Here is a 25,844-nt window from a genome sequence, read left to right as displayed (position 1 = left end):
CTGACAACCCACGCTACGCCGCTGGGGGTGTGACTCGATGTTCTGGATCATGCCAACTTTAAGAGCTTTTAAATATGGTCCCCTGACTTCCATTGATGTCACAGCAGGGTTACCCAAATGCATGATAAAAGAAGCATGCTTATTTCCTGTATTAAGATTGGAGTCACATTTCACATGCACACCAGAAAAGGTTGGCTTTCAGAGTGTTAAGGAGTATAGCTGATCCACCCTCAGAGAAGCCTATTGCCATTGTTTCTTCGTGATCCAGACAGACTTTCCTATGGGATGCGGGACAGAGGCCAGTCTTTGGTTGGAGAAAGACTTTAGCCTATGCTTGACATGCAGACAAGCCTTGGCAACAGGTGATGGTAAAGGTACTTAGCCTGGGATTTGAAGAACTGTCAGTCAGAGTAGACCATCTACTCTGGCAAAATCACTACATGAGACCAGAGCAGGGACTGGATAATTTTGCTGTGTGTGTCCCAACACTGGAATGATTGAACTATTCAATCATGCCTGATGCGGAGCAGGTATGGAGCAGAATTATTCCTTCCTATGAAATGGGGCAGATCCAGAGCAGTAAATCATCCAGAAGCACAGCAAGCATTATTGAATTCATTTTGCGTAGCACGTTCATATCCCCTAGCACAGAGACTGCATTCCCACTCCCCACTTTACAGCTCCCAGAAGTTGCTGCTGCTTTTTTAAACAGAACAGCCTCAAGCTACCAAGACGCCGAATTCTCCTTTGAAAATGGTACTTGGGAGACAGCCACCCTTTGTGCCTTCAGTGCTATTCTTTTGCCTCGCAAGAATCCAGCTCATTTCAAAGTGGCTTTTTTTTTTGTTTTCTTTTGCTGTTGTTGCAGCCACGGTCTGTTGCCATAGAGCGTGGATCTGACAATGTAAGCAGAGAAATGTAATTTCGAGGCGGGAAGGAAGTAGGATGCTTGTTTAACCCGAAGTCTCTTGACATTTTCCTAACAAGAGAAAGAATAACTTAAAGGGATGAAAGGAGGGAGGGAGAGCAGGTGGGTTCCTTTCTAGCTGTTTTTAACTCCTGTCCAAAGGAGGAAACAGCATTAGACCAGATCCATGGGGTCAAGCAGCTGAGTAGCATCCAATAGCTGTTTCTGACGTTCCCTGTTTGGAGCACATGCTTTGAATCCTTGTTTAGTTAACCAAAGCTAGGAATAACCTTGTTTAGTTAACCCGTTTAGTTAACCATAAAGAAGGCTGATCGCTGAAGAATTGATGCTTTTGAATTATGGTGCTGGAGGAGACTCTTGAGAGTCCCATGGACTGCAAGAAGATCAAACCTACCCATTCTGAAGGAAATCAGCCCTGAGTGCTCACTGGAAGGACAGATCCTGAAGCTGAGGCTCCAATACTTTGGCCACCTCATGAGAAGAGAAGACTCCCTGGAAAAGACCCTGATGTTGGGAAAGATGGAGGGCACAAGGAGAAGGGGACGACAGAGGACAAGATGGTTGGACAGTGTTCTCGAAGCTGCAAACATGAGTCTGACCAAACTGCAGGAGGCAGTGGAAGACAGGAGTGCCTGGCGTTCTCTGGTCCATGGGGTCATGAAGAGTCAGACAGGACTAAACGACTAAACAACAACAACAAGTTAACCCGTGCCACTCTCCTCAACCTCCACATGTCAGCCTGGCTTTCCCCTAGAGAGGCAATGCAAGCAGAGAGCATGTGTGGGATCTGAACACACAGTGAGGAACCTCTACCTTCCCCTGTACCCCAAGGATTTGCTTATACAGTGGTACTTTGGGTTAAGAACTTAATTCGTTCTGGAGGTCCATTCTTAACCTGAAACCGTTCTTAACCTGAAGCACCACTTTAGCTAATGGGGCCTCCCACTGCTGCTACTCTGCCAGAGCAAGATTTCTGTTCTCATCCTGAAGCAAAGTTCTTAACCCGAGGTACTATTTCTGGGTTAGTGGAGTCTGTAACCTGAAGCATCTGTAACCCGAGGTACCACTGTAATAACATAAAAGCCTGCTGGATCAGGCTGATGACCCACACAGTCCAGCATTCTGTGCTCCCACTGGCCAACCAGAGCCTTAATGTTAAGTTGTCCAAAGTTTTCCAATTCCAAGTGACAAGCTGTTGAGCAGCCACTAACAGAGATAACCTATCAGTTCTTTGTAAAGTAAGCTTTCCCGCTCTTCATCAGAAAGGGACAACAACCCCAGTTGTGGATTCCGCAACCCTTATTGTTGAGTGATCTCCCTTATCTCCTTGAAAACCAGAGTGCAGAACTTTGATGCCTCGTCACAAGACGACCACATGTCATAAAAGGTACCCTTGATGCTAAAACCCCACTATATTTAGGTGAGACTTGAGAGCTGATATTGGACTCATCTACATTTTTAAAAAAAGCGTTATAACACTGTGACGCAAGATGGCACTGTAGAGTTTGATCCTTCAGCAATGTGATTTCCCATTATGAGTTTTACGTGTTTTCCTGATTATTATTTTTTTATGTGTCTAGATCCAGCCCTTGTTACATTTGCCTGGTGTTAAATGGATTCATTTCAGTATGTTTCCATCAATTCTTGCTGATAGGAATCTTAGTGTTATTTTGTGTCCGTATTTTTCACCATTCTCCTAAGCCAATCTCAGCACTCAGATCTTCCTCCTAAATTCTTTTCAGTGCTATACCAGGTGACTGCTCTGCTTTTGCTTTGGGCGCCTTCGTTTATCTCTCTCACACAACACTGATCCTGCCTCCCCTTACTGACTCTGCTACACATGCCATTTCTCATTTCTCACTGACTTACGGGAACCCATGAGGAATGGTTGAAAGACCTGGGTGTGTTTAGCTTGGAGAAGAGAAGGTGAAATGGAGACATGATTTCTGTCTTCAAGTACCTGAAGGGCTGTCAAAAGCATGAAGCAAGTCTGTCCCAACATCAAATGGCCCTTCTTCCTAGGAGGGTTCACCTACCATTAAGCTTAAATCTGCTTTCCTGCAATTTGCATCTCTTTATTCTAGTCCCATTCTCTGGCGCAATATAGAACAAGCAAGTCTTAGTGGACTCTCCTTTTCTTGGCGGTGTTTTCAGCATAGATTGGGTGGGGCATTTGTAGCTCCCAGATCCCTGAGCAGGGAGGGTAAGATTGGATGACACCCAATAACTTTCTCCATCTTAAATTCTATAATAATTCCACCTCCATTCTTCTCTCATGTGCCTCATTTTGGTCTAGGTTTTTATCTTGAAATTTTATCTATTGCTCTACTATTCTTTATCATGTTATGGATGATTTGCACCAACAGTAATTTGTGAAGAAGGAACTTTGGAATCAGAAGGGTTGCAGATTTCAATGCAGATTTTTAATGAGGGAGTAGATATCGCTCATTTGAACTGCACTCACAACTGTCATTTACTGCACAGAATGCCCCCAGGTCGCATTTGTTCACAAAATACGTCCGGCAGTAAAGAGCTCCCTGGAGCATTTAAAGACTATTGCAGAGGCTTCCTGCTCCAATAGTTTAAAATGTTCCCAGTGGCATTCTTACTGCAGGAAACATGTGAGCACAGTTCCTGGAGTAAATCTGCTATTACTCCTTGCTTCAGTCATGGGGAAAGATATACCTCTGTCTTCTTTCTGAAGTGAGGGCAGGCAAAGCTTTATTATTTATTAGTTATTTAAGGCAGCACATATGATCACGTCCTTCCCCATGTTATTCCCACAACAACTCTGTGAAGCAGACCAGGCTTAGTGACTGGACCCCTAAGCGACATGGCTAGGAGGGGAGTCCCCTCAGCCCTAGTTAGGGATGAGGGGGAAACACACATTCAAAGGCAAATCCGTCCCATTTTTCTGTTTCCTGAAACAATCCTTGAACCGAAACACAACCATCCTTCAAATACTCCAATTTTTGCATTGTGGTTCTCCCACCGAGCTGTTGGTGTCCGTCTTTCTCAAAAGACAACGGAGTATGCCTCCAGGTAGGGGGTGTGTGTGTCAAACCGTTTCATCAGCAGCACCAAAATGCCCTCTTTGGGGTACAACCCTGGGCAGTATGTGTGGAGGTCCTGGGCTGCCCAGATGACAAGATGTCCCTCTCGGCCTCACTGTTGCAATCCAAAGGAAAGCAGAGCAAGACGTTTGGCACCAGCTTTGCTGCATGAGTTGCTGGAAGGTGGCAAGCAAGGCATCATTCAACCACCTTACGGACTCCAGATTTGTGTACGGTTGACTCCTTAGCATCTTCTTCACCCAAAGATGAAGGTTTAGGATCAGAGTTTCCCTTCCCCATCTGCCCCTCACTTCCCTCTACAGCATGTGCAGACAGGGACGGAGGATGGGGCTGCGGTGTGTGCGGTCTGCCCCGGGTGTCACTACTGAGAGGGGTGACTAAATGCCGGGCAGCACGCACCACAGGGCCTGCAGCACGCCTGAGCCATACGTCTCTCCTGGGAGAGACCCAGTGGCTTGGGCACGCGCAGACTCCGCACTGCCCAAATGGTCCATCCGCCACCTCCTTCCCAGCTGCAGGGCGGCTGAGTGGAAGGAGGCAGGCAGACTCTGGAGACTGTGGCTCATGCCACCCATGGGTGTGCTGCCCCAGACGCCCAAGTGGCTTCCTCTGCCACTGCATGCAGAAACTTCTTTCTTGACCATTGGAACCACTATTGGTCTCCTCTGCTCATCCTGTCTTCTGAATGCAAGTCCCTAACTCAGCAGGGGTTGATACCCATTGGCTACCCTCACCTGGTTTAGCCAGCCCCGTCAGAGAAGGTTTCCTGGGGTGTGGCTATTTTCACATGCTGGCTGCTTCTAGTATCCACAGATGAGAGCTGAGTGCAGGTTGGGGACCAAAGGTGGACAAACTACCTCAGAAGGAGCACAACAACCAGGTTCACTCTAGTTCAGGCAAACACATAGTTCCTCTCTGAATCACCTGTATTCCCATAAAATCTGCATTCTTGAATGTTAGTCATGAAACTCCCCCCCCCCAAAAAAAAAGCCGCAAGAGGGATATCCCTCTGCACATGCTTATTACTGGCTGGAAGAACAAGAGGACAAGTAAAGGGTGTAATTATAGCCATGGAACTTTTCTCAGTTTAGGCACAACCTGCGTAGAACGGAAAGCCCCACTGAATGACTGGGGTTCTGAATCATATAGGAAGCCTTTCTCAACTTCCATAGGAGAAAAAGTGGTGGTCAATCTCCAGGAATCTTATCCCAGCACAGAGTACTAGGAGACATCTGTCCTCCTGAGAAGTGATTCATTGGAGCAGTCCCCACCTCTAGCTACCCTCTGTGGCACTTCATGGGATAGTGCATAGGAATCTGACTTCTACTGAGTCATACCATAGGTCTATCAAGTTCAGTATCATCTACAATGAATGGCAGTGGCTCTCCAGGGTCTCAGGCAAAGTTTTTTGCCCAGCCCTACCTAGTGATGTCATGAATTGAACTTGGAACCTCAGGGTGGCTAACACAGCTCAGAACCCCTACCTTGCTGTATTCATGCTTTAAAAAAGGAGGCAAAAATGTGTCCTTTTTCACACCTACTGACTTCCACAATTACTTTAGGTCAGGTAGTGTGCTCCTAGTGGGACGTGGGTGGCGCTGTGGGTTAAACCACAGAGCCTAGGACTTGCCAATCAGAAGGTCGGCGGTTCGAATCCCCGCGACGGGGTGAGCTCCCGTTGCTCGGTCCCTGCTCCTGCCAACCTAGCAGTTCGAAAGCACATCAAAGTGCAAGTAGATAAATAGGTACTGCTCCAGCAGGAAGGTAAACGGCCTTTCTGTGCACTGCTCTGGTTCGCTAGAAGTGGCTTAGTCATGCTGGCCACATGACCTGGAAGCTGTACGCCAGCTCCCTCGGCCAATAAAACGAGATGAATGCCGCAACCCCAGAGTCGGCCATGACTGGGGTCTTTACCTTTAGTGTGCTCCTATGTAATGTGTTCCTACAGACATATGGAGCAAAATTTATTCTGCCTTGATTTTGGAGAAGGATGTTGCTCCTTGACTTTCTTTGGCATTCCCTCTGGGCCTGGGATACATTGCTAGGACAGGAAACTGCCTTTGTTCTCCTACGGATCTGCGAGACATTTAGTCCTGAAGTGCTTCCTTTTAGAAACAAGGGTCACTTTGTTGCTTTTCTTTCTTTCTTTTTTTCCATTTTGCAGCTGGCTAAAAGCAATGCTACTTGTTTGACACTGATATTGATTCAAAGTTTGCTTGCACTTAAATTCATGCCTGGGTAAACTTTAAGAACACATGCAGCATTCCTCCCATTCACCGTGACATCGAAATAAACCTCCGCTCTGTAGGCTCCATCCACAAACCCATCTGAGCACAGTGTTTTGGCTCCCTTCGACCCAAGAACCCAAGCTCCACTTGTTTTGTAATTAGAGGCATAAGTTTCCCACACATCAGCCCCTCTCAGCGTTGGTGAGCATTGCACAAATCGCTGGTGTGTGTTTGGTGGGAGCACCAATTACACTCTGGAACACATAGCACACCTTCCTGAAGCTGAAATGCGCTGCCAGATCCACAAACCACTTAAGCCTTCTTGAAGTCAGGATGCATGTGCCAATCAATGATTAAGTCGCTCGACCTAAAGCGTTGAAGTCAAAGGATGCTACTCTATCCATGCTTGCATACTTCTAATAAACATGAATAGCCTTTGCCTGTAAGACTGTAAGGGTATCCACAGTTAGCTCAAAGCTAATTTTAGGAATGCACTGAAATCACTTCTATGGAAAAACACAGCATTTTGGGTTGCACATTGCAGTCCTATGCAAAGTTCCCAATGAAGCCCCAATGACTTAACTTCCCGTTCATAGTAATGGGGTGCAGCTCTCAGCTGTTAATGTTTTCTCACATCCACTTGCCAGCCCAAATGCCTTGGTTTGTCCTCGTTATGTTATCCACCATCAGGAACACTGGCACACATTTAGGAACGTGTGTGCCCCTTCTAGGAACAAGCCAATAAAATACTACACGGCTGAACAGTAGCCCTGGTGGCATTTCTCAACAATGTGGCATTTTATCTCAGCATGCAGCCGCGCAAATGATTCTTTTGCACATGTACTGGTTTGCTTCACTATGAATTAACATGGAACTCCACACTCTTCTTTTCCAGTCTATTATACCTGTGAGCAACTTCAGGGAATGTTTTAGCATGTTTTGCACACTTAATAACCATGGAAAGCCAGGGCCTCCCTCATAACCAGGCAAGTGTGTATTATGTGTGCAAGCTCAGAAAAGAAAAGAAAAGGTACATCAATTGGGCAAAAGCTTGCGTTTCTTGAGAAGCTCTACTTTCCTTTTTGTTTAAAAGCAAGTTTCTAGTCCCCATTGTTGAGTGAAATTTTTTGTAACATATGGGGAAATCCCAGGACCCCAGTGAGTTCCTGAATAAGATTTCCAGGGGTCAGAGAATGAATTTCAGTGCCCTAGCTAGATAACTCCTTGCCTCTTGAGCAGCAAAAGCAGAATAAATTAAAACTAAATAGTAAACATTTCAGACTTAATCGTCTAAATAATAAAGAGAAATCATGCAAATCGGCTAGATTTGTACAGTTTATACAGTTTGCAGAGCTCAGCTTCCCATTTCATTGAGGCAGACGGCACTCAGCTTTGCTTTTGAATCTTAGGACAGTTTCACACATTACGCAGGCAACAAACCTGGGTTTGCAGGTGAGCATTTTTGCAGCGTGGAGCCCGGAGCCAAACTCCACCAGCTCACAATTGCACATGTGGGACTCATGTGTGTTTGTTGCATGTACACTACACTTTCCTAAAAACTGTAGATGTTCCTTTACACCGTGTCATGTGGGAAACATTCTTTACAGAATTGCAAGCAGCTCTTCTGCAAAGTTCAGCAAGCTTGCTGGCTTCGGTCATTTGGGAGCAGCGGCACGCAAGGACTCCCGACGAGAGAGCAACACGAGGAACTGAGCGTGCTCGAGAGAGAGAGAGCTTCTGTCATCTGCTGTGACAGGGGAAAGCTTATGGCTTTATAGGAAAATGAGCGTCTGCTTGCTATGTTTTCCATTTTTTCCCCTAAGTCACTAACTAATCCCTGATCTCTAGGTATTAAACATAGCTAGAGCCGGGTGCAGTTTAGACAAGCTGCCAGCAGCAATAGAAAACAAAGCAGACATAGAAACTGACCTGGATGACAACTTTCAGTGTGGACGCTTCTACTATCTGGGTGCAGATCACAGTGCCTGGATCTTGCTTGTATACCTCTCCCATGGTCAAGATCATCGGAATGGCCAGCAGGAACGAGGCGACCCAGATGCAGCTGATGAATTTTTTGGTCCTGCTCCTGGACATGATGCTCTTGGCTTTGAAAGGGTGGCAGATGGCCATATATCTTTCGACACTGAGGCTGGCGATGTTGAGGGCAGTGGCATAGGTGCAGGCGTCCCTCAGGAAGTAGTAGCCCTTGCAGATGTCGTTGCCGAAAGCCCAGGGGTGATGCACCCAGATGAAGTTGTAGAGTTCGATGGGCATGCAGAGGAGGAAGATGAGCAGGTCGGAGAACGCCAGGCTGGCCAGGTGGTAATGGACCGTGCTTTGCAGGTTCTGCAGGGACTTTTTCTGCACCAGGGTGTAGGCTGTGATGGAGTTGCCAATGGTCCCCACCAGGAAGAGCACCAAGTAGATGATGGTGACCATGACTTTGGAGTAGATGTCCGTGTTCACGTCCAGGTCCTCCTCATTGGGCATCTTGGACCCAAGTTCTGAACCATTGGAGACATTCCCAGCTGAAGGCAGCGCGTAGTTGGTGGGCAGCAAGTGAAACTGACCCATAAGGTAACCCAGCTGGTAGAGCGAAGAAGTTGTGTTAAGGTGCATGTCGGCTCTCCTCGCAGAGCAGAAGGCTTCCTGGAACGTCGCTGAGGATGCTTGCCTTTAAGGATGCTTTCCAGCCCCAAGTGGTACCCAGCTTTGAGGGAGGCTGCCTGGAAACTGTCGCCTGAGCAGAGGGTGTGACTGGTGCTGGTTGCTGCCAAGCAGCGAGAGTGCAAACCCAAAGTGGAAACTTGTCTCGTTTTGCAATGTGCTGGAGAGGAGGAGCCTGCTGACAAGCCTCTCTCTGTGTGTATAAGAGAGAGGAAGGGGAGAGCAGTTGGAAGCAGCCTGCCACCGAGACGGCTCCAGAAAAAGCATGCAGCAGTTTTCACTTGCGAGCCCAGAGCCAGGCAGCAGGCAGCTCTCGTGTCTTTTCCCCTCTGACTCTCCTCCCCCCATCCCTGGCTCTTTGTGCGTGCCTCGTTCTTTAGGCTCCTGCACTCTCCAGATGCGAATAGCGCTAATGTGGTTTAGCAGGACAATAATCTCTCTCTCTCTCTCTCTCTCTCTCTCTCTCTCTCTCTCTCTCTCATATTCCCCAGGATGAGCAAGTGAGTGAGAGAGACTGAGCTGTTCTCCCGGCCATGTATACATTATATGTGTAAGTAAGGATGGGGGAGAAATTTGGTTTTGTTCTCCTTGTAATGTGAAGCTACTGAATTTGCGCATCTCAAATTGCTATGCCGAGAGAAGTGCAGCGATCCTTTGACATTTGCACTTCCTCTGAATTTTGCAATGTGCTCCTCCAGTGGAACAGTGTCTACAAAAAGGAATACATATGGGGAAAGGGTGCACAGAAATGATATACCAGTAACATGCAGAAAGGGACTATTTTCGGGGAGATGTGTGTATTATTCAAACTGCATGAAATATTGTGTTCATGGGAGAAATTCACTTTAAAATGCTTGCAAATTTTTGCAGGAATTAAAGAAGGAAAGGGGGGAAAAGCACACCCTGTCAGTTGCTGCAGAAATCTGAACTGAATTCATGATTGGAAAAATGAGAAACTGAGGGAAAACAAAACTGACAGATTCATCCATCCCTTTGTGTAAATCAAATTGGCACAAAGCTGGCCAATATTTTCCTTATAGGGCTCTCTCCCCCTTTCATCTTCCCCATCTTCAAAACCTCTGAATATTTATAAGGGGGGTCAACTTTACAGTTCCCCCTTGTACACCAGCATTTGCATATTTTTCAGCTTTATGGATTTCATAACGAGTTAGATATATCATTTATGAAGACTATCATGAGAGGTTAGAAATCATTCCAGCTCCCTGGCATTTCTTCCACAGGGAACCAAGTTGTGGAAACAGGTTGAATACACTTTCTCTTGTAGGGAAACATGCTGTTACTGTTTGACTCCAACTCCCATCTGCCCCAGCCAGCCTGGCCAGTCGACAGAGATGATGGTAGTAGCAGTCCAACAGCTTCTGGATGGCTACAGGTTCCCTATCAGTGCTGGATGAATTTTTCATATTCCCTGTCTAATGGATCTCCATACTGGGCTCCCCTGAAGCAGGGCACACTCAAGTCATTATGCTGCCTGAGGTACCTCACCCATGCAAATGCTAACCAGACTACCAGATGACTCTTAAGTTGGTGAAGGCATCAGGCTAGCTTGGGGGGGACACAGGCTATGTGGTACCACGTCTGCTGCCCACCCATAGCATCTGCTTACTGGGAGAGCTAGTTTTACCCAGGACCTAGTGCTGTGGGCTGGCTGAGTTGTCAATCGAGAAGCACTGAGTTTGAATCCTGCACCAAACATAAACACAGCAAGTAGTCTCAGGCAAGCCTTTGTTCTTTCATCCTCATCCAGCCTCTTCATCTGCAACAATCCTGCTTTCTCTTACAGAATTGGACAACTCTGTTAACACATGGGAGGTGCTTTGAAGAGTCATAGAAAAGTCACAGCTTGCACAAGTAGTGTGTCAAATTGACTAGCGACTTTGGAAGGTCAGAAGTTGCCCTGAAATTACAAGAGGGGCACAGGGATCAGGTGACACAGAGGTGATGGAAGGTGAGGGGTCAGGAAGTATGACTTCACCCTCCTCTTACCCTCCCAATTTTAATCTCCAAATCAGTGTGCAGTGAATCCCCCCCCCACTAGACCCTGGATTTTCATGGCAGCAAAAAATCAGTGAAAGGCTTGTGGTGAAAGGAGATTTACCACTGGCAATATCAGACACAGGCAGGGATGAAGGAGATGTTCATCCACTTCATGAACCCAAATGCACCATTGTTTTGAAATTTGCATTTCTCTGAAATTTGCAATGCAGTTCTCCAAAAACAGCAACAACAAATATGTACAAAATGTGCACATTACGGGGAAATGTGCATAACATGCATATCTTAGTGGAAATGCCATGCAGAAATGCACAAAATTAGGGAGAGTTGCTTGCAAAAAACGTCTATATTAGGAAAAATGCACACTGAGGTGCTGACAAATTTACAGAGACTTTTTAAATCTCTATCTAATGCAAAAACATAGTAAACCAAAATTAAGATTGGAACAATGAGATACAGAACTTGACTAGTGATTTATCAATCACTAGCAACACAGAATATTGAACTGCTGGATCTCAGGTAGTGCTGTGGTTTAAAACCACTGAGCCTCTTGGGCTTGCTGATCGTAAGGTTGGCAGTTTGAATTTGCACGACGGGGTGAGCTCCCGTTGCTCCATCCCAGCTCCTGCCAACCTAGCAATCTGAAAGTGCAAGTAGATAAATAAACCTTCCTGCAGTGGGAAGGTAAACGGCATTTCTGTGCACTCTGGACTTGTCACTGACCTCCATGTGCCAGTAGTGGTTTAGTCCTGCTGGCCACATGACCTGGAAAGCAGTCTGTGGACAAACGCCGGCTCCCTTGGCCTGAAAAGTGAGATGAGCAACACACCCCATAGTGACAGGATTTAACTGTCCAGAGGTCCTTTAGTTTTAGATAAAGGTAAAGGGACCCCTGACCGTTAGGTCCAGTCGTGACCGACTCTGGGGTTGCGGCGCTCATCTTGCTCTATAGGCTGAGGGAGCCGGCGTACAGATTCCAGGTCATGTGGCCAGCATGACTAAGGCGCTTCTGGCGAACCAGAGCAGCGCATGGAAACGCCGTTTACCTTCCCACCGGAGCGGTACCTGATCTACTTGCACTTTGACGTGCTTTTGAACTGCTAGGTTGGCAGGAGCAGGGACCGAGCAACGGGAGCTCATTCCATCACGGGGATTCAAACCGCCGACCTTCTGATCAGCAAGTCTTAGGCTCTGTGGTTTATCCCACAGCGCCACCCGTGTCCCCCTACCCATTAACTCCTGGTCACTCATACCACAACATTGAAGGACCCAGACATGCCGTTTTGTATAGCATGGAAGATAGGAAAGCAAGTTCTTTCATAACGCCAACCCCTGGAGGAGCAACAAGGTGGTTCTTGAGGGTAGTGGATGCTGAAAGGAAGAAAGGTTGATGCAGAAGATACAGTAATCGCCACCAATAGGCATATAATTTGCCACCATGAGAATAGAATGATGGACTAGATGGGCTCCTGGCTTGACGCAATAGGGCTGTTACCTTCTTCAAATGCCACTGATTTCCCATGAGTTGTATTCAACATAGCACTAAGGAAATTGTTGCATCCTTGCAAGCATTTCTGGAGAGATTGCAACACAATGCTGATGAGGACTAAAGGACAAAAAGAGACCTTGATGCACAAATGTGGAGCACCGAACTTAAACGAGAAACCGAGAGGAACCAAAATTGATAGATTGCCCCACATCTGACCACAAGGTTGTCTAATACCAACCATTCTGTGCTAAGGAATTCAGAAGCAGGGATGAGAAAACACTACCAGACCGCTATTTTTGTTTCAACTACGCTGTCCCATCTCCCGCTATGCTTCCATGCATATCAGAGGGAAAACAGATTCATGTTTGTCCAGGAAGTCTTTGCACTCTTGCTTAAGTATTCTCATTATGACATCTTGTGCTTTCTCCAACCTTGTAAGGCTCTCATTGTGCAAACAGCCTGTCTAATGATAAACCTCCTGTCCATCTCCCATATTGACATCAGGCAGGAGCCTTCCCTGGAATCTGTTTGGTGACTGATAAAAACATGTTTGTTTAGGCAAACCAATCCAGTGTGCATGTGTTTCAATCTGGGGTTTTTTAAAAATCTTATTGTTGATTTATATATTTTTTGAAAGTTTTAAATAGTTGTTTTTAATTGTTTTTACTGATGACTTCATTGAGTTTTTCATTTTGTAAATTGCTTTGAGGTTGTTGTTGTTTTACAGGTTTTATGAAACAAGTAATAAATAAAATAAAATAAGTAAATACGTTAAAGGAAGTATGGAAAGTTGAGAGCGGCTTATTCTAAACTAAAGCTTGACTCAAGTCTCGTGGTTATGTTTTGAGGAAAATCTTGCTTTGAGCCTCTGCCGTTCATTGCTTTTGGCTATACACAATGAATTGATTCATTTTTGTCACATGATTTTTGTCTTTGCTTTTTTAAACTTTGTTTTTACCCAAGGGATGCTTTGGTCAAGTCCATGCTTTAGAGTCACAATCGAGGTCCCAACTTTCCCCCACTCATCCCTGTAGCAACTTTTTTTTTTTTAAAGAAAGAATCACCATGCCCCTTTAAAAAAACAACCAAACCACCAAACCAAACAAACACCCTTCTTGGTACTCTCTGAAATGCCACAGACTCCTGGACTTCCACACTTCCTGAAATGGTCATTGGCAAGGTAGGGAGATCATGATGTAAAGACTTCTTCTAGGAATTTCAGGAAGGGCACGAGGCCGGCTTTGCAAAGACAGGCACAAAGCCATAAATTAAAAATGAAAACAAACCAACTTGAAAAAAAACAAAAAACACCCACCACTCAGCCACCTTGTATCATTACACAAATGATAGAGCAAGAACAAACATACCTGGCACACCGCCATGGAGATTTGCCCTAGGTTCTCACACATTTTTATGCCTCCTACCCTACCCACCAGGGACGCGGGTGGTGCTGTGGGTTAAACCACTGTGCCGCTTGGGCTTGCTGATCAGAAGGTCGGCGGTTCGAATCCCCATGATGGGGTGAGCTCCCGTTGCTCGGTCCCTGCTCCTGCCAACCTAGCAGTTAGAAAGCACGTCAAAGTGCAAGTAGATAAATAGGTACCACTCTGGCGGGAAGGTAAACGGTGTTTCCGCGCACTGCTCTGGTTCAGCAGAAGCGGCGTAGTCATGCTGGCCACATGACCCGGAAGCTGTCTGCGGACAAACGCTGGCTCCCTCGGCCTATAGAGCGAGATGAGCGCCGCAACCCCAGAGTCGTCTGCGACTGGACCTATCGGTCAGGGGTACCTTTCCTTTAGCCTACCCATCATCAAACACCAGTAAAAACACAGCAGAAAATATTGACACCACACAAAAATTGTGAACCATCTTCGGAATAGTCTTCAGAGGCAGCCCCACATGCAATGCAATGCAGTAGTTCTAATCTGGATTGTGACTAACCATGGCCATGGTACCTCTGCCAAAGAGATAGTTTTGGAATATTGAATTATTATTATTATTATTATTATTATTATTATTATTATTATTATTATTGAATACAGCAGTCCTAGCCCCCTTTGTATATATTTTACTCTTATCCTAAAAAGTAAACACCCTAAAATCTGTATTAATTGCATCCCTTATTCAGAGCTGCAGCCTCTACAGCTGTGGTTCCCAAAATCCCCATGGGCCACTTAGATAATGGGTAGGCAAACTAAGACCTGGGGGCCAGATCTGGCCCAATCGCCTTCTAAATCCGGCCCGCAGAGGATCCGGGAATCAGCTTGTTTTTACGTGAGTAGAATGTGTCCTTTTATTTGAAATGCATCTCAGGGTTATTTGTGGGGCATAGGAATTCGTTCATACAGTGGTGCCCCGCAAGACGAATGCCTCGCAAGACGGAAAACTCGCTAGACGAAAGGGTTTTCTGTTTTTCGAGCTGCTTCGCAAGATGAATTTCCCTATGGGCTTGCTTCGCAAGACGAAAACGTCTTGCAAGTTTGTTTCCTTTTTCTTAAAACCGTTAATACTGCACAGTTGCAACTTGACTTCGAGGAGCAGCTCATAGCAAGCGGTGTGGTAGCCTTTTTTGAGGTTTTTGAAGACTTTGGTGATTTTTGAAGCTTTTCCAAAACTTCTTTTGCAGCCATTTGGTAAGTTAAACTTTTAAAACTTTTTTGGGGGGTTTTGGATTTTGGGTTGGGGTGTTTGGAATTCAAGGACTTGGTGTTGGGGAGGGGTTTGCAAGAATCTGGAAGTTTGTGTGGTTTTTTCCTGCATTTTTATGATTTTCTGTGACCATTGGGCCACTCTGCTGTTTTTTTAAAAAAAAATTCTGGGTTTGAATTTCTGTGTGCTGGGTGACTGGGGGAACAGTTGGGGAGGGGTTTGCAAGAATCTGGAAGCTTGTGTGGTTTTTTTCTGCATTTTTATGATTTTCTGTGACCATTGGGCCACTCTGCTGTTTTTTAAAAAAAATTCTGGGTTTGAATTTTGAAATGCTCTTCACAGTATGTGTGACTTTAAAGAGCACTTAATAAACTCTTGTTGTATCAAATTTGGCTTTGTTTGGACTTTTTTTGACCATAGGAACGCATTAATTGAATTTCAATGCATTCCTATGGGATTTCGTGCTTCGCAAGACGAAAAATTCGCTAGACGAAAAAACTCGCGGAACGAATTAATTTCGTCTTGCGAGGCACCACTGTATTTTCCCCAAAAAATATAGTCCAGCCCCCCACATGGTCTGAGGGACAGTGGACCGGCCTCCTGCTGAAAAAGTTTGCTGACCCCTGTCTTAGATATTGCCAATGATTTTTCTGCCTGCTGTTGGAATTTTGTAATGCACTGTGCTAGATGCTGTATGTTTTTAAATTGTACTCATAATGCTTCATTTATTTCTTATAAAGGCAATTCCCCAATTGCACACAATCGGCACACATGCGACCACTGATATGCATGCTGTTTTCAGCGCTGTAAGGGGGCAGGGCAGTATAGGGCAGGCTTATGCGTGTCCCATTGATGAGCACGGTGACTTGGAACATAATCATGATTTAAATGTGGAGTTGCCTGCATTGTACTTTGTTGCTGTTTAGTCGTTTGGTCGTGTCTGACTCTTCGTGACCCCATGGACCAGAGCACGCCAGGCCCTCCTGTCTTCCACTGCCTCCCGCAGTTTAGTCAAACTCATGCTGGTAGCTTTGAGAACACTGTCCAACCATGTCGTCCTCTGTCATCCCCTTCTCCTTGTGCCCTCCATCTTTCCCAACATCAGGGTCTTTTCCAGGGAGTCTTCTCTTCTCATGAGGTGGCCAAAGTATTGGAGCCTCAGCTTCACGATCTGTCCTTCCAGTGAGCACTCAGGACTGATTTCCTTAAGAATGGTTACGTTTGATCTTCTTGCAGTCCATGGGACTCTCAAGAGTCTCCTCCAGCACCATAATTCAAAAGCATCAATTCTTCAGCGATCAGCCTTCTTTATGGTTGCATTACAATTTGAATCGTATAGAATTCCATGTAGTTCAGCTTGTAAGTATCCTCCACAGATATGCCGCGGACCACCTCAATGAAGCTTGTGGACCTCTGGTGGTCTGAGGGCCACAGTTGGGGAACGCCTGCTCTACTGCATTCGCATGTAATTGTGCCTAACGTAGCTTTTGTATATTGAAATGATCGGCAGATCTTTCTCTCAGGGGAGAAGGAAATTGTAACAGGAAAAGGGGAACCTTCCGTTCTGCAATATTAAAGGGCTTTTCTCTGACGTAGCCTTTAAACTGTGCAGGTGCATTTCAAACAAGTCTGCGAAAATAAAATAAAATAAAATAATCCTTCCTTTGTTTACCCCTGACTCCAGCCTCAATCCTTGCTATTTCTTTTTAACTTCCCTGGCCTTTGTACTCAACTTGACCTTTTAGGTGTATTTGTACCGGAAACTTAAAATAAAAATAAAACCCCTGTGTGACGGGGAGAAAGCCAACCTCAAATGTTACACTGACTTAAAAATCTTTTAGGAAAATATCACTGGCACGACCTTACCTATTAACAGGTTTTTTTTAATGAAGATTCACTTGGAACCTGAAGGGGAAAGCTTACCAAATGTCAAGGAAACTTGCCTTTGTCATACCCTAACGCACCACAATCTGGAACATTTTATTCCAGTTAATGCAACTGTACTTTAATTTCCCTTGGCTGGGTAACTTCAAGGGATTTGGAAGCCTTCAGTTGCAAAGTAACCCCTGAGAGAGAAACATTTCCTTTTTCCATCGAAGCAACTGCCAGAAACGTGCTCTTTGACAAATTTCTCCCGTGCATGATGCCCTCAACCAATTTACAGTTGCTCAAGCAAATGAACAGGAGGCACCCCGATTTTTTTGTTACGCCAAATTGCTGGCCTCGGGCTTTAAATTAACCAGGGAAGTTGTATTGCTTTTCAAAGAGCGCCAGGGTGCCTGTACAAATGGCCAAGGTGGTAATTGCATTTTTGGCTGTGTGTGCCATTTCCCTGCTTACAAATAGTTCCTGTGCTTAGAAAGAGGTGTGAAAAATTAAAGGCTTTTCAGTGCACTGAATTTGGTTATTAAATGTCATGCTTCAGGAAGGATGTTTACAGCGCATGCACACACCAATGCCTGCACACACACAGAGACACACTCTTTGTGTGTGTGTGTGTGTGTGTGTGTGTGAACTGCAAGGAATGCAAACAGATTTATTTCCTCCCTCTCAGTTCCTTCTGCAGACTTGCAATTTCAGAACTTCTCTAAAGAAACTGGCATATGCTGATGACCAGTGTTGGTACAGTGGTACCTCGTTTTAAGTCTGCCCTGTTGGTCGTCCATTCCGTGGAATGTCTGCAGGAAACCCGGAAGTACCAGAACTTGTTACTTCCAGGTTCGCAGCTTGTGCATGCGCAGAAGCCCAAAACTGCTCCATGCCCATGCGCAGAGCGACCCTCTGTTGAGTGACCCTTCCGTCGAGCATCCAGGGTTCTGGAATGGATCCTGGACTCAAAATGAGGTACCACTGTACTGGGTTTTGCCCGAGAGCAAAAATTCACAACGAATTTGCACAGAGGACATCAAAGGAATTTTGAGAAAAGAGAAATAACCTAAATTAACCAGAGTTTATTGTGCGGCTTTATTGTGCATCTTACCTGTGGACTTCAGAAAATAAATGCAGAGATATGCTTTGCATGCCTGTCTGAAATCCTCGAGAGCTACTGCTAGCCTGTGTAAATAGTACCAAGCTATAAGGACCAATGGTTTGACTCAGTATATAGCAGGTTTCTCTGTTCCTAGCCATGCTGAAGAGTTACAACATTCAGAGGTTTGTGGGTAGCCAATATACTTCTGTCATGTCCTTCCCTTTCCCCCTCCTGAAATGCCCTGTTCTGTTTCATTTTGATTTTACTTGCAGAATCACAGACTTGGTGGAAGATTGTCAATAGCACCACTTAGTGGCCAGGTCTTCCTGGCTTGCAGGCTGCAAATGTTTCACTTTTTAAATTGCAACTGAGTGGGCACAAGTAAGTTAAAATAATTAGTTATATAGGGGTCAAGGGACGCAGTCTCTCATCCCCATTACCCCCCCCCACGCCTGCCCAGTATTTAGTATCCAATGCTATTTATTCTCAGGGACATATACTACAAAAAGTAATCCAAACCCTTAAACATAAGAACATAAGAAGGACCTGCTGGATCAGGCCAATGGCCTGTCTAGCCCTGCATCCTGTTCTCACAGTGGCCCACCAGATGCCTGCAGGAAGCCTTTAAACAGGACATGAGCAAAACAGCATTCTGCCCACCTGAATTGCCCAGCAGCAGGTATTTGGAGGAATAAAAAAGGTAAAGGGACCCCTAACCATTAGGTCCAGTCGTGGCCGACACTGGGGTTGCGGTGCTCATCTCGCTTTACAGGCCAAGGGAGCCGGCGTACAGCTTCCGGGTCATGTGGCCAGCATGACTAAGCCACTTCTGGTGAACCAGAGCAGCACACGGAAATGCCATTTACCTTCCTGCCGGAGTGGTACCTATTTATCTACTTGCACTTTGTGCTTTCGAACTGCTAGGTTGGCAGGAGCTGGGACCGAGCAACGGGAGCTCACCCTGTTGCGGGAATTCGAACCGCCGACCTTCTGATCAGCAAGCCCTAAGCTCTGGGGTTTAACCGACAGCACCACCCGCGTCCCATTTGGAGGAATACTGCCTCTGATAGTATGTTTATATATGAACTCCTCGAAAGATTCCATTAACGGTGTCTCCGAAATTTTTTACACATCACTTGGGAAGACAGGCAAACTAATGCCAGTGTACTGGAAGTAGCAAAGATCACCAGCAATGATTCTTCAACATCAGCTTCGTTGGACTGTTCATGTTGTGTGGATGCCTGATTATCGTCTTCCAAAACAACCACTCTATTCCGAATTTAAAAATGGAAAGTGTAATGTTGGTGGTTTAAAGAGGTTTAAAGACTCTCTCAAGGCAAATCTTTAAAAAATGTAGTATAAACACTGATAAACACTGGCCTGAGAGCGCTCCAACTGGAGAACAGCCTTTACCAAAGGTGTCATGGGCTTTGAAGACGCTCGAACTCAGGACAAAAGGGAGAAACAGGCTAAGAGGAAGGTACACTTGGCAAACCCTCACCATGATCAACTCTCTCCCGGAAACCTATGTCCCCACTGTGGAAGGACGTCCGGATCCAGAATTGGCCTCCACAGACACTTATGGATTCATTGTTAAAACTGTGTTCATGGAAGACGATCTTACTTGGCTATGAGTAATCACCAAAGAAGAAGAAGCACTTTAAGCACTTTTTAGCCACTTTCTGCAACAGCTGGGCACTGCACATGGTTTCTATGCAGACCATGGATGTTCTCACTATGTGGATGACCCACTTTACAGTAGCCCCAAGAGGCTCTCAAAGCAGCTTACAAAGGATTCACCCCCCCCCAAGAGGGCTCTTGTGGTAATCCTGCTTGCCAGTTTCCCACAGGTGTCTGCTGGCCACTGTTAGAACAGGATGCTGAATTAGATGGACCATTGGCCTGATCTGACGGGCTCTTCATATGTGCGTATGGTGCTGGGGTTATTCCGGTGAGATTTCCTCTCTCCATCTTTGGTCTTCCTTGATTTTGCCCTTCAGAGGCTCCCCCTACTGGGCAGATGAGCTCACTGAAGAAAGAGAATGGAGCTGACGAGATGGTATTTATTCCATCTGTGATGGAGGCAACTCTTCCTTTGCTGTAGTTGCATGGCAACTGCTCTCAAATGTCTTCTGAGGACTTCATAGCCAAAAAGAAAAGAAAAGAAAGACAAGAGAAAGGTTTCAAAATGAATCATCTTTCAACAGATTACTTTTTCTTGCATCCTCTCAGTTGCCATCCTTCATAGGGACTACTAGCTACGAATCAGTCCATTTTGGTTTCTCTCAGTTTCTCATTTTTGCCAATTTAAGTTCAGTTCTCCACTTTCCCATATCAGTGTGCATTAAAAAAAAACTTTATGAAAATTCACCAGTGCCAACTTAACCCAATATGCACGTTTTTGTATGCAGTTTCCCCTAATCAAGAAAATTTTGCAATGCGCCATGCATTTTTGTACACCATTTTCACTAATATATTCATTTTCATGCATATTTCACCCTAGAATATGCATTTTTATGTACATATTACATGACAAGAGAACTGCATTGAAAAGTTCAGAGGTGTATGAATTTCAAACAATACCTGTGTTTCCATTTTCTTATTGTTTTGGAAATTAACAGTTTACATCAGTTCACCTTTAAATGAGAAACAAATGATGACACCCAACTCTATCTGCTGATGGACGGAGAACCTGACTTGGCCCCAGACACACTGGTCAGATGTTTGGAAGCTGTGGCTGGATGGTTGTGTACGAGCTGGTTGAAGCTAAATCCTTCGAAGACAGATGTCCTCTGGCTGGGTCGGGACGATATGGGGTTGGGGGTCCAACTCCCATCTCTTGCTGGGGCGCAGTTAGTGCCAGTGCCTTCTGTCAAGAGTTTGGGTGTAACTCTCGACTCCCCCCTTTCTATGGAGGCACAGGTTGCAGCTACAACAAAGGCGGCATTTTTCCATCTCTGCCGTGCTAAGCAGTTGGTCCCTTACCTCTCTCACCCTGATCTCACCACTGTGATCCATACTACGGTTACTTCCAGGCTTGATTATTGTAACTCTACGTGGGGCTGCCCTTGAGACTGACCCAGAAAGTCCTGCTGGTGCAGATGCCACAGCAAGACTCCTTACGGGGTCTTCGCCGTGGGATCACATTCATCCAGTGCTTTACCAGCAGATAGGTTTAAGTTTCTGGTTTTAACCCTATATGGTTTAAGCCCTATACGGCCTAGGACCCTCGTACCTATGGGCCCACCTCTCCTGGTACGCCCCACAGAGGACCTTAAAGGTAAAGGGTAAAGGGACCCCTGATGACTCTGGGGTTGCACACTCATCTCGCTATATACGCCGAGGGAGCCGGCGTTTGTCCGCAGGCAGCTTCCAGGTCATGTGGTCAGCATGACTAAGCCGCTTCTGGTGAACCAGAGCAGCGCACAGAAAACACCGTTTACCTTCCCGCCGGAGCGGTACCTATTTATCTACTTGCACTTTGACGTGCTTTTGAACTGCTAGGTGGGCAGGAGCTGGGGCCGAACAATGGGAAATCACCCCGTCGCGGGGATTAGAACTGCTGACCTTCTGATTGGCAAGCTCTAGGCTCTGTGGTTTAGACCACAGCGCCACCCGCGTCCCCCATAGAGGAACTTACAGTCTGCAAATAACAATACCTTGGAGATCCCGGGCCTCAGAGAGATTAGGCTGGCCTCGACCAGGGCCAGGGCCTTTTTGGCCTTGGCCCAGGCCTGGTGGAATGCTCTGCCACAAGAGATCAGGGCCCTGCAGGATTTGACATCTTTCCACAGGGCCTGCGAGACGGAGTTGTTTTGCCAGGCCTTTGGTCAGGACTCAGCTTGACTCCCCTTTTCTTTTTGTATAAGAACTAATATGAAAGAGGCCTCCCAGCATTCTCACAGGCCCATATAAAGGTAAAGGTACCCCTGCCCGTTCGGGCCAGTCTTGCCAGACTCTAGGGTTGTGCGCTCATCTCACTCTATAGGCCGGGAGCCAGCGCTGTCCGCAGACACTTCCAGGTCACGTGGCCAGCGTGACAAGCTGCATATGGCGAGCCAACGCAGCACACGGAACGCTGTTTACCTTCCCGCTGGTAAGCGGTCCCTATTTATCTACTTGCACTTTGATGTGCTTTCGAACTGCTAGGTTGGCAGGCGCTGGGACCGAACGACGGGAGCGCACCCCGCCGCGGGGAATCGAACCGCCGACCATGCGATCAGCAAGTCCTAGGCGCTGAGGTTTTACCCACAGCGCCACCCGCGTCCCACCACAGGCCCATATAGGATAAGTGTAAACAGTTGGGCCAATGAGCACTTACTGTTCCCAACCCTAACCCTGCGGAAAGCCATCTAATTAGACTATAATTTGATGTTGACATGTTTTTAGGAGGTAATTTAATTATTGTTTGCTTTTATACCAATGTTATATATCTGATGTTAGCCACCCTGAGCCCGACTTTGGCTGGGGAGGGCGGAATATAAATAAAAATTTATTATTATTACTACTACTACTACTATTATTAAATCAAATTTCTCCTCCACCCTTTAGTCCAGATTCTTAACTGCAGTGGAGTCAGGTGGAAGAGGAGTGTTTTTGGAGCCCAGGGGACAGCTGTCCATTCCTCAACTCCACTGTGTTTCTCTCAAATCTGCTCAAGCTCTCCAAGCGAATGGCTCCATAAATGCAAAACTTTATCCTTCTTTGATCTTCTACAGTATTAACATGGTAATTCTTAAAACCCCGATTCTTGATTTGCATTCAAATGGGTCCAATAATGTCACCATGACTGCATTACCCTTTTCATTTACTAAGGAAAATTTAAAGTGTTATTAAACTACTCTGTTCAAATAAATTTGCCTCCGCGTTCATAGCCCAGCCTCTGGACTGCATTCAGCTGAACATATTGGCATCTGTGCAAAGAAAAGGGCTGTTTAATAGACTGTTGCTTCCTCCAGAATGAAATGCATCAGACTGTAGCTTATCTATTGAAAGCTTGCAAAAATGTTTGAGCTGGAGAAAATTTTGCCACTTCGAAATGTTTTCTGAAGCAATAAAACAAGTTTGCGTAGTGCTGGTTAGGAACGAGTCTCCTACAGCTTTGCAGAGTGCTTTGACTTTCACACTTTTATGAAGATTTCTCCCCCCTTACACATCCCGCCTCAAGCAATATTAGAGAGAGAGAGAGAGAAATGGGAAGAACTGTTTCCGATTAAAGAAGCTGGAATGGAGAACTAAATCATGGTTTTCAAGAGGAAACAAATTCTGGTTTTCTCCCATAAAACACATTGACTTTCCTGATTCAGTGGCTTTGTAAAAATGAGAAGTTACCAAGATCAGTCCTGACAAGGAGGCAAAACCTTCTTCATTCTCCACCTTCCTGTGAAATCTTTGGATTAACCATTTAACAATCCTATGCATGTTCAAAAGGTAGGCCATTGAGTTCAGTGGGTCTTGTTAATAGACACGCCTAGAATTACACTGTAAAATAGACTTGCCATCCATTGCTTGTTTCAAGGAATGCAGTTTGCTCCTTTCCCCAGTACACCCATATCAAGTACTGTTAGGTAGGTAGAATCTGAACAAATCCTGGGTGCCTTGGTAGGATTTGGGTTTTGTCTGAGGAGAAGCAGGATGTGTGCAAAGCTGCATGATTTTGGGGGGGAAGGGGACGCCTAAAAGTTTTTGTGTTACCTTGGTGATCCAGATCTTGGGGTGGTGGGGTGGGAATGCTGCATACAAGTGTCTGCTGAAAGCAAAACTATATCTCTTGTCAGAGACAAGCCAGCATTAAATCATACAGTGGTACCTCTGGTAGCAAACGGGATCCATTCCAGAGGCCCGTTCACAACCTGAAAAGAACGCAACCCACGTCTGCGCGTCTGCCATACGCGGGTCACGATTTGCCGCTTCTGCGCATGCACATGATGTCATTTTGAGCATCTGCACATGCGTGAGTGGCGAAACCCGGAAGAAACCCTTTCTGGTACTTCTGGGTCGCTGTGGGACGCAACCTGAAAACGCGCAACCTGAAGCAAACGTAACATGAGGTATGACTGTACTGTGCAAGTTGGAGTTAAGTCTTTATTAGCAAGAAACACAATAGAGATGGGTGTGTCAGGCCTAGTGAGCACAGCAACACATCTCTGGTAGGTCCTGCTGTCATGAAGCTGTTGCTGAGACTGAAGGGACCCAGCTCCCTGCAGCTACCTCCTCTCCAGGTTTTTCCCAAAGCAATCAGAGACTGTGTTTGTGCATCACTAATCTTTCCTCCACTCTTTTTAAGCCTCTACTGGTTCTGGGAGACAAGTGGGGGAAGCTTGCTGCAGCCTCCGCTTCCGGACTTCTCTCTGCCACAGACTCTCCCCGCTCACTAAGTCCTGTTCCCTCTTCAGCCTCTGAGACCTTCTCCCCCCAGGCTCCTCCCTCTTCTCCCTCTAACCACTTCTCGTTGTCCCACCACCACTCCCTGGGCTCTGAGCCTTCTTCCCTTGGGGGTTCCCCAGCTGGTTGCCCCCACCAACCCTCTGTGTCCAACTGCTCCATGACATCTCTATTTCTAACCCTACAATTTAGGGGAAATGCCATGGGGTGTGAGGTGTGGGAAAGGGGGGATAGCTCTGCAGGATTGAAAATTAGGTATCTAGCATAACAAAAATGCCAGGATCAGGAGGAGGAGCTTCCTTGTGACCGGCCCATCTGGCTTATAAAAAGTTTAGGAAATGATTTTATCAGCGCTCTCCAGTCCCAGCACTTTGGGGAGTACTTTTTTAAACATAGTTGGGGACTAGGCTAGATAGAACAAGTAGTGCATGCTTTTCGCAGAATGCCTCTGGGTATTTTTATGTACATTTTAGTATGGTTTTTGAGCTAAGAACTGGACCCCAAAGTTCAGAGAAGTGCAAAAGAGGAAGGATAACTGCATTCCATACACATATTACTCTAGAAGATGCAAATCAGAATGTTTCGCTTAAAAATACAGACATAAAAAGACCGTTCAGTATCCCCAATATATACCCAAATGTATGGACAGATTTGATTCAGTTGTCATTTAAAGCTGAATTTATCGAATGTGCACTTCCTTAAACAATATGTGAACTGAAACAAAACCATTCAAAATCAGCACTTATTTGAAACTTGCTATGTGGTTCCCCAAGCAAACAATTTAGAAAGATGCATATATCAGGAGAAAGTGTGCATAAAATGAAGATATTGTGGAAATAACTTACAAAAATGTATTGTATTAGGACAGGCACATCCAACTCCATAGAGACTGCGATCTACTCCCAGTATTAAAAAACTGGCAGTGATCTTTTTTTTGGGGGGGGGGAATCAGAGTTGTTGAGTTTCTTTTTTGAGGGGTGGGGAGGAAGAAAGCAGAGTACTTTAGCTTCCTTTTAATTGCTCAATAACCGCTAACGCCAAACGAGTGCCAAATTGATGTGATGGAGCGACAGAAAGAGAGGGCGGGGGCAGAGACATTCATTTCATATTTCTTAAAGTCATGCAAGCGAGAAGGATCCCGCAAACAAGTGTGATCTACCACGATCACCAGGGGATCTACCTGTCGATCGCGGTCGACTGGGTGGACAGGTCTGTATTAGGAGAAACCACTTGGAGAAATGTCCACATTAGTCGAAACTGCATACCGAATTGTGTTTCTTAGGTGAAATTCACACTAAGATGCTGTATAAATTCGAAGAGCTTTTATTTTATTTTTTAAGAGCCTTTGCAAATTGCTGCAGAAATGTGAGGAACTGAATTAAAGACTAGATAAATGAGAAACAGAGAACCAAAACCAATCTCCTCTCTGTCTCATCAG

The 25,844-nt window shown here is 45.7% G+C and overlaps 1 protein-coding gene across 2 annotated transcripts in view; it reads right to left on the bottom strand.

The window, feature by feature from the left end:
- Positions 1-9,988, bottom strand: part of NTSR1 (neurotensin receptor 1) — a 128,820-nt gene extending 118,832 nt beyond the window's left edge. For both annotated transcript variants that reach the window (XR_014549193.1, XM_083618964.1), the window contains exon 1: positions 8,160-9,988. Coding sequence is in view for 1 of the 2 variants with exons in the window: in XM_083618964.1 (XP_083475090.1) it covers positions 8,160-8,849 (690 nt within the window). In the remaining variant the exon portion in view is untranslated. The remainder of the gene's footprint in view (positions 1-8,159) is intronic.
- Between the last annotated feature and the right edge of the window lie 15,856 nt (positions 9,989-25,844).

The sequence above is a fragment of the Podarcis filfolensis genome, assembly GCF_964270895.1.
Source record: "Podarcis filfolensis genome assembly, chromosome: 6".
NCBI lineage: Eukaryota > Metazoa > Chordata > Lepidosauria > Squamata > Lacertidae > Podarcis > Podarcis filfolensis.
The sequence above is the reverse complement of the archived record's forward strand: the minus strand, read 5'-3'. Positions and strand labels throughout refer to the sequence as shown.